Source organism: Dipodomys spectabilis, unplaced genomic scaffold (genome assembly GCF_019054845.1).
Source record: "Dipodomys spectabilis isolate Male_0828 unplaced genomic scaffold, ASM1905484v1 ptg000054l, whole genome shotgun sequence".
Classification (NCBI taxonomy): Eukaryota; Metazoa; Chordata; class Mammalia; order Rodentia; family Heteromyidae; genus Dipodomys; species Dipodomys spectabilis.
The window spans coordinates 5261689-5279868 of record NW_024870731.1 but is presented as its reverse complement, the minus strand read 5'-3'; the positions used below and the strand labels follow the sequence as shown (position 1 = coordinate 5279868).

The 18180-nt window shown below is 41.8% G+C and overlaps 1 protein-coding gene and 1 pseudogene across 1 annotated transcript in view; both read left to right on the top strand.

Moving 5' to 3' along the window:
• Positions 1-18180, top strand: part of Cacna1d (calcium voltage-gated channel subunit alpha1 D) — a 349086-nt gene that overhangs the window by 254696 nt on the left and 76210 nt on the right. The window contains exons 14-20 of the mRNA XM_042680100.1: positions 107-314; positions 3470-3590; positions 10918-11032; positions 11527-11596; positions 12649-12715; positions 13415-13562; positions 16504-16633. Coding sequence (XP_042536034.1) covers positions 107-314; positions 3470-3590; positions 10918-11032; positions 11527-11596; positions 12649-12715; positions 13415-13562; positions 16504-16633 — 859 coding nt within the window. The remainder of the gene's footprint in view (positions 1-106; positions 315-3469; positions 3591-10917; positions 11033-11526; positions 11597-12648; positions 12716-13414; positions 13563-16503; positions 16634-18180) is intronic.
• LOC122107879 lies at positions 3726-5706 on the top strand (annotated as a pseudogene).

The following is an 18180-nucleotide window of genomic DNA, read 5'->3' as shown; positions in this document are numbered from 1 at the left end:
ATGTGTTTTGTGCCACAGCTGTATTCTGAGCAGGAGGTGGTGGTCAGGTTTGACACCACCCTGGCCAGGTGGTGTTCCTGGTTCATACCCTCATCTTTACTTACAGGCACTGGACTTCCCTGAGCAACTTGGTGGCATCCTTGTTAAACTCCATGAAGTCCATCGCTTCACTGTTGCTTCTGCTTTTCCTCTTCATTATCATCTTTTCCTTACTTGGGATGCAGCTATTTGGTGGCAAGTTTAATTTTGACGAAACGCAGACTAAGCGAAGCACCTTCGACAACTTTCCTCAAGCATTGCTGACAGTATTTCAGGTGAGTCTTGCCTCTGTCTCTCCTTTCTTGTTCCCAGTGCACCATGAGTTATAGTAGTTGGAACGTCTGCCTTCTTGTCTGCTCTAGCTCAGGAATATAGTTTTATTAATAATCTCTATGCTAACAATGCTCTGTTAAACTTTATATAAATTATTTTGTGTCATCTTCAGCTATTTTTGCAATATGACGTCACACTTTCTTTTAAGACTACTGTATAACAAAATAATACACAAAAACCTTTTTTTATTTCATTTTTGTTAGGTATCTGTAAAATATCTGCTAAAATCTTCTTGTTTGTGGCTAATTGTTTAAGCACAAGCAAATTTGTAGTCCTTTTTATAAGAGATACGCATGAAGACATGAGTTTGGAAGTCTGAATTCTTTGGTGTGTGGCAATGTCACCCCCTCGGCCCTTCTCTGTCCTTCTGTGATGGAATAGGCTGAAGACTGTGGGGATTGCTGTGCTGTGGGGCTTCTGGGAGGCTGGGTGGGAAGAAACGGTCATTTCTGTGGGTGGCTCTGCCACTCAAGGCATAGTGCACCCTCCACCATTTTGTCTACAAGCTGAGGTGGGCTGAATATTCTCCTCAGGCTCTCAGCTAATCCCCTTCTTGAATAGAGTCTGAAAATTTTGCTTAGAATGCCTATCTACCCTCTCCACTTTTTTCATGTGGTGTCAGTAATCATTGGTGCCTTGCAGGAGAGTTAGGGAGGCATTGTGGGAAAGGCAGGGGACTGTTGGGTTTCTTGGTGGCTGTTTCTGTGTCAGATGAGCAACTTGTCCTTCTCAGAAACTAATGGGAATGGCCTATGAGATTCTCACATGGTCATTTGAGATATATGGAATACTGTATAATAATTGATAATAGAATAGTAATATGGCACAATAATATGGTTTAATGTTTTAATTATTCTGGCATTTTGGCTGCTGGTGTGTCATTGTTTTTTCTAACTTCCTTCAAAACCTGTAGACTTTTTGTTTTGGTACATGCATATGGCACAAAATTTAAGTGTTACAAAACGATATGAATTGATAATTCTCTCACAAAGACACTAATTTCATCATCTAGGAGGCAACTACTACTAAGCTATTTCTCTCTACTGTGTAGTCTTAGATATGTTATTTGCTCATAGATATAAGCCAGTCTACCTGAACACCTGTAGATGAATTTACACAGATAATGGCTCACTCTACATGGTTACATCTTCGTTTGTTTACTTTGCTGGCGGTACTAGGGTTTTGACTCATGGCCTTATACTTGCTAAGCAAGCACTGTACCATTGAGTCATGAATCAATGTTTGTATGTATGTGGCGGGGGGGGGGGGGGGCTCCTGGGGCTTAAACTCAGGGTCTGGGTACTATCCTAAGCTTCTTATTCTCAAGGCAAGCACTTGACCACTTGAGCTACCACTCCACAGCTCTGGCTTTTGTTTCATGGGGGGAGGCAGCAGGAGACACTTTATTGGGGGTAAAATTCACAAACTTTCCTGCCCACACTAACTTCAAACTGTGATCCTCAGTTCTCAGCCCCCCCTAAGTAGCTAGTATTATAGGAATGAGCCCCTGATGCCTCTTTTTCTCTGGTCATTTTTGAGCTAGGGTTTTGCTTCTTGCATGGGCATGTACCTGTACCTTGAGAGCTTCTTATATTTTTGCTTTCCTCTGTGGCTGAAATTATGAGCACATGCCACCATGCCAAACTTTTCTGTTGAGATCAAGTCTTATGACCTTATCTCTAGAACTACAGTCCTCCTAATCTCAGCCTCCTGAGTAACTAGGATGTTTTTATTCACTTAAATTGACCTTAAAAGCCTTCCTACCTGTTATATAAAAGGTCACCTCCTCCCTTTAAAGACTACCTACATTCAGTGGTGTGGATCACCATCCTGCAAATAAGCGCTCCCTCTGGATGAGAATTTAGTTGTCCAGTCTTGGCTCCAGGTGGTCCGTACACATAAGACTTATGTGACATGTGTGTAAGGCAGATGTGTAGGAACAAGTCCCTCAAGTGTAAATGCTATTAGAAAGGGTATAAACAGATTCTTAATCTTCAGTACCCTTGATGAAATGCTCTGCTTACAGTTGTGATCATTTGCTCTCTGGCAGCAATGAGAAGGCCTCCTTTGCCTCATTCTCTTCACCTCAGTGGGTCTTCATACTTGACAGTTGTTGCCATCTGACAGGCAAATGGCATCTCATCATAATTTTATCAAGCGTGAAGTTGAATGTATCTTCTTAGGAGCCATTTGTACTTCCTTTTGTGAAGTTGAATGTATCTTCTTAAGAGCCATTTGTACTTCCTTTTGTGAAGTTGAATGTATCTTCTTAAGACCTATTTGTACTTCCTTTTGTGAATAATTTTATCATTTCTAATTTCTTGCTCATTTTGTTGTTTATAATCCACAGTGGTTTGAATTATTAAATACCTAGTCCAGGTAGAAGATAATGGAGCCCTCTTCCTGGAAAGTGGCATTTTTGTTAAAATAGCTGTCCGTATTCTATTTCTATTATCTTTTCTATTATCAATAGAAAAGATTAAATTTGAAACTTGAGGTGGTTGGTAGTATCTGCATGAGACTTTTAGACTTCTCTAATGTTTCAAAACTCTTATGGATATAATTATTTCCATAGTAGATTAACCATGTGGAATACTATGTAGTAATTTAAAAGAATTGGATGAAACTACTAACACAGAAAATCTTGAGGAAGCATTGTTGAATGGGGTCAGGGTAAGAAGCTAGCTGCAGAAAAATTCATATAATGTGATATACTTTGTGCCTAGAAAATCAGAGATGACACCAACTGCCTGCCTTTTGTGGGCATGTGTACATGAATTTTAATCCATAGACAGATGTCCCAGAGAGAGGGAGAGGGAGAGAGATACCAGCATCATCTTATCTTTGAGGAGGGAACAGAAACTGAGCTGGGAGTTAGCAAAGGGTAGGTACGTCTTATTTGTAAAGGTCTTTTTTTTCACTAGAAGAAATACGTCATCTATCTAATTAAAAATAACATTTTGAAAATTCTATGAGGTAATAGATGGATTCATATTCTAATATAAAAGGCAACTTCAACCAGAAACAGCCACCACAGCGCTGTGAAAGAGTAAGTGGTGACCCGGCCTGCTGTCTGATCCTGGCTTTGGCTTCTTAGATTCTGACAGGTGAAGACTGGAATGCCGTGATGTATGATGGCATCATGGCTTATGGAGGCCCCTCCTCCTCAGGAATGATCGTCTGCATCTACTTCATCATCCTCTTCATTTGTGGCAACTGTATCCTTCAGGCCCACCAGGGCTTTGTTGTCATTGTCATTGCCTTGTTTTTCTTTCTCTGAATTGTTCTGTAATGATGCTGGGGTAGCAACTGCTATATGTATGGTATCTGGTGTGGGGGGGGGGATTGTATAAATGCCCCTCCCTTGCTGGCTCACTATCTGCTTTCCCTCAGCATTGCTGGGGGACGGGCAGTATAATGTGAGCAAATCTCCAGTGGGCTTTAAGGAACACCAGCTGGTTAAGCGAGTCAAACCAGAGGAGACAGCACATGTACTGATACTGGTGACTATCCAGCTCAGTGTCATGTACATGCCCAATGGACGAGCCTATGGTAGAGAGGGAAAGCCTGGTGGTTCTGTGTTATCCTTCAGAGGATGACCTCCATATCATTTTAAGACCCATTTTCAGTCGACTAGCCTGTACCTGAATATCTTTGATTATCAAGTGTCCATTGTCTACCTTCTAATCATGATGTGGAACTTTTCTCTCACTTGTTTCCCTCCTTTTCCCAGATGCACTCTGTTATCCTAGACCTTGGAAATTGGTCCTTGGGTCTGTTTATTTACCTCCATCAGACTTTCATAGTCCTAGAACCTTTGGTTATGTCTATCTTACCTTGGACTAGGTCCTGCATGACAAGACCTGGCATATAGACCCCCTGAAAAATGCTGTGAAGAATAAACTATTGTACACCCATATGAATATTACCTCTTAATCTTCATTCTTCCAGTTTAAAAAGTCCTTATTTGGACCAGATTCCCACAGTAGTGCTTCAGTTTCTGCCAAAATAAACTATTTCATATTAATATCAAGTTCCTTTGAGTGGATACAATGATATTTCAATGAGTATGGACACAGTATCCCTTTGATTTGCCTCAATTTGCAGAAGGGCAGGTGTACATTTGGAAGCCTAGGCATGTGGTTCTGGTCATAGTAGTTCAACTTAAGGTGATGTGTGGCATTGGGAGAGCTGGGGAGACAGATGCATAAATTGATCTGCTGCATTAGTTCATCCTTTGTCTGTGATTCCCTTTCCTTTCCATAGATCAAATAAAGTTATATACAAGACAAAGGGTACAGAAAATTACAACATAAAAAAGAAATAATAACTGCATACAGGAAATCATAAGAAACTTTTGTTTCCAATTCTTAGAGTTCATGTTGATACTTTATTATATATGGTCTTTTGTACTTAGCAATTGGGTTATTGAGACCCCTGTTAAGAATATCAAAGACATATTCTAGTTCTTAAGTAGGTTTTATCATTTCCCTAATTTTTTTCTTTGGATCTGACTTACTTTGCTTAATATAATATTTCCAGGTCTGTCCATTTCTTTACAAATGGGACAATATCATATTGACACTATGTTGGAAATGAACTTTACAGCTTGGAGGGGGAGGGGAATATGGAGGGGTAAGTGGGAGAAAATGAGGGGGATAACAGTGATTAAAAACAAATGTACTGGCTAGTGTCTTCCCAAATCCTCCTCCTGCCTGTAGCTTCTCCTTCCACATCCCTAGGGCTTAATGAAAACCCTGGAAGGCAAGGAACTCCTAGGAGACAGCGGAGAGGCAAGTTCACAGGTTCCTGCGTGGAGGTACCCAGCAATGGGAAGAACGGAGGGCTGAAGCATGAGCCCTCCTAATCCTCCATCCTTAGCGGAGACATGGAAAAGATTCTTCTGGGTGTCCAGCATGAGTCAGAGCAGAGCAGCTCCAGAGGCAGCTCCCATTGTGACAGCCCTTCCCCACAAGAAGACAGGCAGATTATGTTTGTCGTGGAGATGCACACCAGCCTGGACCACAGCTCTCAGAAGAAGAAGCTGGAGAACGAGAGAAAGAAGCAGAATCTCTGCAGATTGGATATCAGACTGGTTCAGTAGACCCGAGAACATTCCGCCCAAGGAGTTCCACTTCAGGCACCCTAAACATGTTGTATCGCTAAGCATGAGGAAAAGTGGAGCCATGAAGAAAGGAGGCATTTTCTCTGCAGAGTTCCTGAGGGTGTTCATTCCATCACTTCCTTTCTCACATCCTGGTTTTGGGGCTAGACATCTATATAGGAAAATGCCTGAGCAATACCCTCTGCCAGCACCTACTAAGGAGGGAGGAGCCCAGGTATCTAACTTACCACCCTGGTTTTGCACATCCAGTCCAGTAACTCTGAAATCCAGTATTCAAACTCGGTGGAGGCATTTTACTAACTTGTTCCCTCTGGGGCCGGTAAGACACTTTAGAACTTCCTAACAGAATTTCCTGTTGTCTAGAAACTTGCAAGGGCTTCTTTTCCACAAATGCCACCAGCAGATTATAGTTTTGTCAACCATGCCGTCGTCTCGTGTAGCACCCCCAGAACTGAACCCGTGTCATTCATGATAAGAACTTGACTCTGGCCATGTAACTACCATCTCTCTTAAAATGAGATCAGGGTAGAAATGATGCTAGAAAGAGCTTTGTTGTTTTGTTTTGGTTTTATTTTCCAAGACCTCAAGACAAGCTTCCCTAAGCTTGAATTTATAGTTATTAAAAAGAAAACAAAAACTGAAAAAAAAAAAAGCAAGAGACAAGAAAAAAATATCCTGGGCAATAAAAATAATTTGAAAGCAGCTTTGGAGCTATTTTTTCCAAGCCTCCTGATGGTGCCTGTGGGTGTGCAGGATAGGGAGCGTAGTGTAGGACTCATCTCCGCTGCTTGTCATGTGTCTTTTCTGTGGCAGAGGCTTTATTTCTGATAAGGAGCGTCTCAGGCCTAGATATGAAATGGCTTTTGAGATTTTTGTGAGTACCGGTATTTTCAAGTGTTTAGCTACATGTAAATTTTTCATGGCCTTTAATTTTCTTTTTTATTTCTTTATTTTCTCTAAGAAGAGACTTTGAAATGAGTCCAATTCATGGTGTTAATCCAGGTTTCTTGTTTTAGGAAGCTTTACTTACATTCTGCAGCCTTTAAACGCTGAAGACCTTTGCTTCCGAGTTCTTCCAAGCACTTGTGTAACTTCGGAAAGCAGACTTGGGTTGTGGGAACGGGTGACATGCCACTCATTTCCTTGGGGCCCCTTCTCCCTGATGGGTCCTGCAGGTGTGGGGAGGGGCTGATTAGGCTGAGCTCTTGGCATTCCATTCCGGAATACTAACAGATCCTCCCTGACAGACCTTGTTTGTTTCTATAATATGAAGCTTTAGGACCAAATCCTTAGAAAACAGCAGAATTACTGATTCTTTGGGTAGGTTTTGTTGGATTTCAGAACATAGCATGGCCCTAAAGGGCACTGCTATGTGTGTTATATATCACAAGTGGCTGTTGATGATGTCGACCTTGCTGTTGAGTGTTTAGAGAAGCATTGTTGAGGAGATCGCGCAGTCTCTGAGGGCAGCACCAGGCTGCCAGCTTTCCCCTTTGCAGAAAACCAGCCCTTCCTTGACCAAGGTTGTAATGCTCATGCTAGAATGGAAACAACACAGAGAAACAACCATTATTTTCTATCTTTTTTTTTTTTTCAAGAATACAGCTGTCTGTCTTTAGGAAAGATGACATATCCCAAATAGTTTTCTGAATTACTTTGTTTTTCTTTGTTTTTCATCTGATGTCTGAATATGTTCATATCTTGTTTCTGACTTACTTCTTAGACCTGGTAACACTTGATTGGCCTTCTAACATATTTCAAGTGTTCATAGTCAGATTTCTTTGGGAAGAAAAAGAGCAGATTGGATGGTTTTTGAAAAGTCTGGACAAAATTGGCAAGATGGATAAAGCTGACTACCGCAGTGTCCACTTTGCTGAAATTGGCATCATGAAGGAGAGCAGTCAGTAACTGACAGGCAATGCATTCCCTTCCTGAGAACCTCAGTAGCCGTCTACCAGTGCCACTGAGCTTTGGGTGTATTACTGTTTTTGCTATTGGAAATAAATTTAGTTTTATATGTTTGTTGAAGCATCTGTGATGTGGAATTCCAGCTAGAACACGGTAGAGCTTACCATGATGAGTTGGTGGCCCTACTGTGGGACACAATGCAGACAAACTGTGTCATTGGAAAGGAGAACTCGATAAATAACTGTGACAATTTAAGATTAATGCTTAAAACCTTTACACCTGTTTACAGTTTGGGGACCAAAAGGCAGATTTCATTTTTCTTACGCTTGGTGAAACCTGGCTTAAAATACTTGTAAATAAAATCGGGAGCAAGACAGCCACGCATGCTCGGTGAGAAGAGCAGAGTGCGGGGCTGCAGTAAGATTGACTGCTCCAGACAGAGGAGGCTTTCTAAGTGGACCACTGGTGAAATGATTGGAATGAACTGAGCCAAAGTGATTATGCATTCTCATCTATTTAGTTAGCACTTTATATCATTCTATACAGTTTACAATTCGTGTATAACTTGTAGCTATAAACATTTTGTGCCATAAAAGCTCTCAAAAAAGTACTTATTACTTTATATAACTGTAACCCCCTGCTCATTACCTTCTCAATAAAGAAAAAAATGATATGCTGAATTGAAACCCCTGTATACAAACAAGTAATTAATGATAATTTTAAAATGTAAAATAAAAAAGAAAGCCTCCTCCCTCCTCCCCCACCCTCCAAAATAAGACCTCATCTGAATTCTCCTCCTAAGGACTCCCTTCAGCTGATTCCCCTTTCATCTTCTTGGTTACATTGATGAAATTTCTTCTTATGGGAACCTTTGTACAAACCTGTCCAGTTATCCTCTGTAAGGATGTTTATGTTGTAAAGTTTCTATGAAAACAGTATCTTAGCCTGGAGATACTCTGCTTGTCCCTGGACTCAGCTTTATTTTACCCTTCTCCAGGGAGCAATCTGTCCAGTTCCTTCTAGACCTCTGAGACCCTATTAGATTTTATTCACATCTGTTGCTAGGGGCAGAGTCTGTGTGTAGGTAGTCCTCCATCCCTCTACCTCCATCCCTCTACCTAGATAACAGCATCTCCTCCCTTTCCTCTTTCCTGCTCTTTTTCCCTTGTCTTCTTCCTCCTCCCTCTCATCTTTCCTTACCCTCTTTCCCTTCCTTCCTCTGTTTCCCATTCCTCCTCATCTTCCTCTTCCTCTTCTTCCCTCTCAGGATTGAATCCAAGCCTTTATGCTTGTAAGCGTAACACTCTACTTCTTAAGCAATACCTTTGCCCTTTTGTTTATATTTTGTTTTTTTTCAGTTAGAAGAGTTTCTATAACTTTGAGGCTGACTTCAACCTCACAATCCTCTTTCCTCTCCCTCCTAAATAACTGGGATTACAAATATGTACCACTATACCTGGCTTAGACAACAGTTTCTCAAATTCAGTATCTTCTTTTTTTAAAAAAATATTTTTATTTAAGTAGTTTTACACAGGAGTTGTCATCCAACAAAAGAGTTTAGGAATACAATGTGTCTTCATCAATGTTACCACTCTAGGCCCATCCCATTTGTCACTTAATCCTTTTGTAGGATATGAATTGAATTTTTGACTCTGTTCCCTACCCTCCTTTTCCATATCACTTCTCATTATAGGGTAGGGCCTATGCATAGTTGGCCTTTGGTAAAAATTTGTTCAATGAATGGTCAATCTTTTCTTTTTTTGCTGTCCTCATGATTGGCTGTTTAGACCACAGCAGGATAGACTGCAGAGTATTTCCCCACCACTTCTCTTTGATTTTATTTCAAGTTCTTTGTAACACATGTGTGAGATACTTAAGAGTTATTTATGTTCTGTGTCCCCAGCAAGATGTTCCATTTTCTCATGTTTCCTGCCATGTCTTCACTACCCAGAAGAGAAGCTAGCCTGGTGGAGGTGCTTGGTAGACTTTGGAATGAATTCCAGAGTGAACTGCTATTTCTGAGGTGTGGGCAATGTCGCTAAACACAGATGATGGGTTTTGCCTTTGGAAACCATCTGTTAGGGATCTATACGACCTTCTTACAGGTTATTATTTCACATTTGCTCTTCATGGCCCAAAAGAGTTTAGTGCTTGAGAAGCAATTATGTCTTCATTGAGAGACATAGTCAGAACTGTGGTTCCTAGCACTGAGCCTTATCTAAGTCACCATCACCCCATGTCCATCAGAGAAGTACTCAAGCTCTCTCCACCCAGGACATGGCTTTCTTGAGCTCCTTGCAGCTCCAGAATACACTGATACATCAAAGGTATTGTGACAGTCTTACTGTAGTTCACTCACATTTCCATCCTTTTTGAAGCCTTGAATAGAAGCGCAATAGCCCTTCACAGGATCCCTGAAGGCTTATGTTGGGTTGCGTGCTCAGCACTGCTCGGGATTTCAGCTTACACAAGACATATGGGGCAGTGATCTCATGCTCTTATCTCAGACAGAGAAGCATTCATCCAGCACAGACTTTATCTATTGCACTCCGAATAAGAAACCTGCATCTTCTGCTTTGATAATATTACAGTTCAGGATACTTTAAAAAAAAGGCTTCAGAGCTAGGGATGTGGCTTAGTGGTACAGTGTTTGTCTAGCATGCATGAAGCCCTGAGTTCGATTCCCTCAGCCCACATAAACAGAAAAACCAGAAATGGTGCTGTGGCTCAAGTGGTAGAGTGCTAGCTTTGAGCAACAGAAGCTCAGGGACAGTGCCCAGGCCTTTAGTCCAAGCCCTAGGACTGGCAAAAAAAAAAAAGATTTCAAGGAAACCACATATGACAACAACAACAAAATCCTGGTAACTTGGTTACCTGACTTTTACTATGTGAAAATTTCTGGTTGAATCACAATTATCAAAGATCTAGCCACAATAGGACTTTTCAGAAGATAGAACAGCACCGTCTGGCAGGCAGGAGGTAGCATGTTACCAGCTTTCAATGTTTATGGAGTGAAGAAATGAATGAATTATCTAAAGACCCAAAAGCAATTTCAAAGAAAATCTAATATCTATTAGAAAAATGTATGGCTTTGAAGGAGTCTGGTTTGAAAAGAGCTGCCCTCACTATGTGTGTTATGTTATATATTTCCAAAGAATCTAAAACACATCGATATTATTAGATTGTTTTGTGCAATGTGCATCAACTATAGATACATAGATTTATGAAAACAACAGGAAATGTTGACATTTGTAGATTTTTCTGGATTTCAGAGAGTCTTGATATTAGCTCTTTTCAGATAACTCTCTAAAAGGTTTTTGTTTCTTTGTTTCTTTGTTGAGGAGCATGTCTTTCCCAAGTCCTCTGATTTTATTAAGTGCCCACACTAGGGACAGTTACCTGCTACCAGCCTTACAGAACAAGGGGTGGAAGGATGGAATATGGCATTGTCATTGCTGACCGTGTGTAGTTGCATTCAGTCATCTGTTGTGGCCTTAAAATCTTGAAATCAGATATTCTACTGAATGTCTTCTTGGCCATCGCTGTTGATAATTTGGCTGATGCTGAAAGTTTGAATACTGCTCAGAAGGAGGAAGCTGAAGAGAAGGAAAGAAAAAAGATTGCCAGGTAACTCCATTTTTTTGTCTGAGTTCTTAACTGAGGAGTTTGGGAAGCCCAGGTGCCTGAAAGACCTGATAAATCCAAATGTGCTTCATAGGAGCTGCACCTCCATGTTTCATGGAGGTGACCATGTGGTGCAGGCCAAAGAGGAAAGAATCTTGGAAGGAAGCCAAGCCTTTAGCTTTTATCCTCAGAGCTGAGAATGGGAGTCACACGTTTCCATTCTAAAGCATCATTGCAGTTAATTTTGGCATCATAAAACAAATGATGCATTCAATGCTGATTAGCTCTTGGATAGGGGCTTTAATAAGATGATCTGTATAATGAATCCATTGCATTAGATGAACCGGAAGCTCCGAGTTTGGGCTGTGCTGTGCTTTTTCTGTTAGTGTTGTTTTCAATTAAATTCTGTCCTTCATTGGGACATTGTTGATTGAGAATCCTGATTAACATTTTTATATGTGGCAATATGGTTATTTTGTTTCTTGTATTCTTTATAGAAAAGAGAGTCTAGAAAATAAAAAGAACAACAAACCAGAAGTCAACCAGGTAGCCAACAGTGACAACAAGGTATGTACTAAAATAACTTCTCTGCCTTTCGTTTCAGTCTGATTCTGTTGGCATCACCATAAATGTACCACTTTGGCTGTGACATGTCTCATATGTAATGTTTTGGTGTGAACGTAGAGCATATTATATAGATGCTGACTTCTCAAGGGCTTGTGATTGAATTTAGTCAGGGAGCTATCTGTTAACTAACATTTCACTATAGAACCAAGACAGTTTGACTTCTTGTTTCCCTGTGTTGGTCATAGTGCTGTTAGCATCTTTCAAGCTGGTATTAAACCTGAGATTTTTAGTAGACATCTGTTCCCAGTGGTGATCCCAGGATCTGTTGATCTGGGAGGATTTAGGGCCACACTGTCAGACTTCATCACACTTAGGACAGCTGTGGAAGTTTCCATTATTTGTTCATTGAATTGATAAATTCTGAGTAGCAGTTGTGGGGTCAGGCACTCGATTCAGGAATGAAAAAGACTGACAGGTTCTCTACCTCCATGGAACTCAGAATCTCATCTAGAGTCAGGAATCCAAATGTGGTTATTTTTCCTTTTTTTTTCTTTCTTTTTTTTCTTTTTTTGTCAGTCACGGGGCTTGAACTCTGGGCGCTGTCCCTCAGCTCTTTAGCTCAAGGTGAGTGCTCTACCACTTGAGCCACAGAGCCATTTCTGGTTTTCTGAGTGGTTTATTGGAGATAAAAGTCTCACGGAGTTTCCTGCCTGGGCTAGCTTTGAACCTCGAGCCTCAGATCTCAGCCTCTTGAGTAGCTAGGATTACAGGTGTGAGCCACTGACACCCGGCTCCAAATGTTATTATAGAATATGTACAACTACTACACTGGGACATCAGAAGAACCCAGGACCAAGTTGGCATCATGTTTCTCAACTGGGCTCAAGCCTCTGTCTGAAGCAGAATCCCCATATAATAGGCCCTGTCCTCACACACAGACACTCAGGAGAAGAATACCTTATCCTGTGCTGACCAGCTGGTTACCCTTTGGCCCTCTAGAGTATATTGGAGCTATTGTCTTCTCTCCTCCTGAAACATCTCTTTTATCCTAGGTTACAATTGATGACTATCGAGAAGAGGATGAAGACAAAGATCCTTACCCACCTTGTGATGTGCCAGGTATGATGGTGAAGGCCAGAGACAAGCTCTCAGCTCATGAGATGAGACAGGGCTTTGCTGTGGCCTCCCTCCTTTACGCTGACCTAGTTAGGCCACCAAGACAATGGGATCAACTTCCTGGTGGGTCAGTTAGTTCTGCTATATCCCACAGTCACAGGCAGCATAGATGCACAATTCCATGCAGGGTGGTGGAGAAGGAATGTGCAGCTGGATCAGTATTGGCCCAACTTTTGCTGACAGAACTCTGTGGAAGATCAGTTGTTAGCATTTACCTGACACTTTTTCATTTCATTGATGCCTTCATTGGATGATAAAAGCCGGACTTGGATAGTTCAGGGGCTGTTTATCTGTAACTTGAAATCCCACATAGAGCTTTTTCAGCCTGAAGCTGGGGAAACAGCCAGGTGCTAGGAATATGTCATTGAGAATACCACCATCATGACCACTTTTACCTGTGTCAGATCATAGCCTAGAAAGAACTTCCTTCCCACAGCTGAACACACTTACCAGAGAGGGCTGTCTCCCCACCCCCAACTCTAGTCAGTCCATATTCTGAAGAAGCAGGGAGGTTTTGATTAGATAAGCAGTAAATGCTCTTAATATTTAAGCCACATTTTAAATTGGTAAAATTGGGAACGGTAATTAAAACCCATATGCAATCTTTTTATTTTATGCCTATAAAAACTGTTTTATTTAAAGTAGGTGAAGAGGAAGAGGAGGAAGAAGAGGATGAACCCGAGGTTCCTGCTGGTCCCCGTCCTCGCAGAATCTCAGAGTTGAACATGAAGGAGAAAATTGCTCCCATCCCTGAAGGAAGCGCTTTCTTCATTCTTAGCAAGACCAACCCGTAAATATACCCTTTCTAGTCCCATCACTACCACCTCTCTGCAGTCAGTGACTCTACAGGTCGCTTGAGGATGGCTGGGTGGGAGAAGGGGAAGTGGTTTTGCAGCCCTCTTCTGAACGCAAGTGTCCCAGGATCCCCCAATTCCCTACCAATCCCTCCCTGCTTGTTTCTTGCCTCAACCATCAGTTCTTTTCCCTTAAGGTTGTGACCATATACTGGAAGGCATGATGTTCTAGATTGTCCTCCCCTTCTTCTTCTGCCTGGGAACAGCAATGGAGCAAATGTCTGTGATCATCAAGATTTTCTGTTTGAAGCTGACCACTCTGCTCTTCCATGCAATGGCCTAGAACCCTTTCTTTCTTTCTTCTGCTTTTTTGTTTTGTTTTGTTTTCAGTCGTGGGGCCTGCACTCTGGGCCTGAGTGGAGCTGTCCCTCAGCTCTTCAGCTCAAGACTAGCACTCTACCACTTGAGCCACAGCACCACTTCTAGCTTTTTCTGCTTATGTGGTGCTGAGGAATTGAACCCAGGGCCTCATGCATGCGAGGCAATCACTGAGCCACCTTCCCAGCCCCTAGAGCCCTTTCTTAACCAGTGGACATTTTCTAAGATGCTTTGTGGGACAAGAATTTTGTGACCGAGTTCTGCACGGTATCTTCATCCTCATATCCCATTTAGGTGATCTTTTTTATGACCATGAAATAATATGTCCTGGTGATATTTATAAGCTATAAGTATTTGTTTCAGCTCTAGGATACACTGCTTTAAATAGTATTTCTCATACTGAAATAATAAGGTACTCACCAGGAACATGGTAGTGACTCACATATACTGTAGGCGGAAGAAGTTTATTTACTAGCTCATTTGTAGGTTTTAATCATCTGGGATTAAGTGAACTGCCAAGGGGAATAGGTAGCTCCTGGAAAGGTTTCTAGAATTGCAGGCGGAGTTCTTGGCTGTCATAAAGGAAGACTGCATAATTCACAGGTCCTTGAGAGGTGAAAATTTGATGATTGATTTTACAGCTCATTACTTTTGGGATGTCCAAAAAAAAAAAAAAAAGGATGGCAGGTACCTGTAATCCTAGCTCCAGAGGAGGCTGAGATCTGAATGTTCTGGTTTGGAACCATCCTAGGCAAGATACTGTGTGAGATTCTTATTTTTAACCACCAAAAAGCCAGAACTAGAGCTATGGCTCAAGTGGTAGAGCACTAACTTTGAGCACAAAACCTCAGGAACAGTGCTTAGGCCCAGGACTGGCACCAAAAAAAGGAGGATGAGATGATTACCCTGATGTTTGCTGACACCTGCAGCACTTTATGTTTGACTTGATTTTCCCCCCAAAAATCAAGAGCACTCCTGTTTCGCTGCTTTAGAAGGTCTTCTGCAGCTGCAGATTCAGTTGCTAACAACTAACAAACCTTCAGCAGGGGGAGTTAAGGGAACCAGCACTGAATGCCCCAAAAGAGAAGAGTCTAATAATGAAAAAAGTCTTTCAAGGGAAAACCTATGTATAGTCTTTGGCAAACATGTGTTTAGGGTAAAGTCAGTCAGTTGTCAGTTGTTAAGCAACCTGATAGGTAGCAGCCCTCCCTGGCCTCATGGGGCTTCAGGACTCAGAAAGAACTACAGCATATAATGCAGTGAGATCTTTACATGTTAGCAAATGATGATGTGACTTCTCTTTCTAAGGACTTCTAGTTGGGGGTCAATTCTAAAATTAAAAATTAGGACTTTTTCCAGTCATGGCTCACACCTGTAATACTAGCTACCCAGGAGGCTGAGATCTGAGGATCTTGGTTTGAAGCCAGCCTGGGCAAGAAAGTACATGAGACTCATCAGTTAACCACCAAAAGCCAAAAGTGGAACTGTGACTCAAGTGGTAGAGCACTAGCCTTGGGCAAAAAAGCTGAGGGGTAGGTCCCGGGCCTTGAGTGCATGCCTCAGAACCAGTCAACACACACGTGCATGTGTGCACACATAAAGCGTGCACGCACACACATAGACAATAAAACTTTTATGCCAAAAATCTTTAGATGACAGATTTCATCAGCCCTCACTGCAAGTCCTATTTTAATACAGCACCCATAGTACACAAAAGGAATTTGTTTCATTCTTTGTGTTAAAATTTTCAGATAAATCGGACTGAGTTTAATTTATCAAAGAATGAGTCACAAATCAAGCATCCCTGGAAATCAAAAGAGGTTCAGAGCAGCAGCATTTATGGACAGATATGGAAAGAGAGGAAAAGAGACCGCTTGACTGGCTATGGTACCACCTGTGCCTTATTTGAGCATCGTAGGAGTAGTTGGCAGCCTGTAATTGGCTGAGGCATGGCTGTTGTAATTGGTATGCTTGTTGGGGAGTTATCCTCCTAAGTTGGTCCTTTAGTTAGCTTTGGAACCAAGGTAGATTATAGTTTGTTCATTATGTAGAGGGACTCAAGATAGGGAATCATTGTAGGTAAAATTCAGTTTAACTTGACAGTTTTCTTTCTAAGGCAGGGAGGATATGCTGTCAGGCTTTGTGTGTAGAAAACTTCAGAATCAAATAGACCTGGATTGGAAATCAGCGTCTGGTCTTTACTAGCTGTGTCACTTCAAGTTCCCTCACATATGTTAGCCTCATTTCCTCATTTCCCCCATATTTTGGGAGACAGAAATCCCTACTTCTAAGGATTGGATGAAATGATCTCTGGAGTACCCAGCATAGAGCTGGTCATTTTTTTGTCCCCTCAACAGCCATATAGGGTCAGCTGGTGGTAGACTTTATGGGGTGAAGAGTGGATCACTCGTTTCTACCTGGGTGGGGGGCATAGGTGGTCCAGCTGAGACAACCATCTCCTTCTGATCCATCACCACTACGGGGGCCTTCTACTTTTAAAAACCCAGCCTGTTTAGGCCCTTGTCTGAGCCTGTGTCCCTGTGTTGGCTTTCCCCACAGGATCCGTGTAGGCTGCCACAAGCTCATCAACCACCATATCTTCACCAACCTCATCCTCGTTTTCATTATGCTGAGCAGTGCCGCCCTTGCTGCCGAGGACCCCATTCGCAGTCACTCCTTCCGGAACACTGTAAGCCTGTGAGAGAGGAGAGGTGGGTGGGATTCCCTCTGGGGTCAGCACTGTCCTTTCTCAGGCAGATGATGTCCCGAGGCTCCAGGAGACCTAAGAGTGAAGATCGCATACGCCTGTAGCTCTGTTTTCCAGGTTATGAGCGCCACAGCTTTTGCTTTATTAGACCCATCTGAATGGTATTATGTACTGTGACCTTTATTTAGAGTCCTCTACAGTAACTTGGTAATGCATCCATGGACTCTGCGTTTCTTCCTCTGTTCTCCTTGCTGCTGACATTTTGGTCCCTATTTCCCCTTCCCCATCAGATATACGCAGTCACATCTTGGAGGTTTGGGCCTAAGGGGAACAAATAGCAAGAAGGTAAAATTGAATCCAGGCATGCCACACAAGGCCAGAAGTTCTTACTTGGAAAGATTTCTCTCAAGTGGACTATACACAAAGATACCGGGCTCCATTTCTGAGGAGAAATATAAGTTAGGAAGATAATGGGATGTAAGTTGAGGGTTCCATAGAAAGAGAAACTTGAGGTTTGGGAGTGGTAGAATGTGTTTATGCTAAGAAAACAGAGAACTAAGTTATCTACTGTTCCTCACCTTCCTAACTTAATGGTAGCACCCACAGATGCCTTATTGTAAAGAAACTTGCACTGAAATTAGTTCTTGTTCTAACAGCTCCATCTTAGGCATTTAGCCAACTCAGTACTGAGGAAACTCCAAAGGCCAGACAGCTTCCAAGATCTAATGGCTTGATGACTGACTATCAGGCCCAGTCACTACAATGCAGTTTCAGTTGATCACTGACACACCTCCAGGAGAAAGGAGACTAGCAAGTGTAGGAGGTATCAGATTCTTAGAGACGTTAGAATTAAGGCAGATCAGCAGAGCAGTGCACCCAGTTTTCAGTCATAACAAGAAGGCTTCATACTGTTTTTCCCTACTAAGTACCTGGCCAAGTGATCTATGGCAGCGATAAGACATGAACTCTGATGTGAAGGGGAAAAACACTTTTCCTGTGGTATGTGTTAGTGTCTGTGTAACAGTGACAGCATTGAGCCTGTCTTAATCAGTCCTCAAAAGATTTTGTCAGAGATCCAGACATTGGAAAAGCACAAAAGCCTCTGTGTCATTGAGTCTAGTGTACATACTGAGAAACAGTTTACATAGGAACTTCTGGTTTCTTTTTTATTATTATAATCTTCTCTCCACAAATTTGTTTCCTTGCTGCTTTTCCCAAAACTATAATTGTTCTCTTTAATAAATGTACATGCATGTATGTATTGCTTTTAAAGCATTACAGTGTTTCTTTAATCAGTAGCTGGATTCTTAATGGCAAAGAAAACTAAGGGAAACAAAGGAGAAGAGAACTTAAATCTAAATGTTTAGATTGGAGCCTGGGTACCAAGCAGGCTTGGCAGCAATGATGCTGGCTGCTGGATGTTTTCAACATTATTATCTTACTGTGTTCTAGAGGAGAACGAAGAGAAGGTGGCAGGGCTTGATAATATATGGAAAATGCCTTCCATTGCTTGGCCAGGAAACACAATT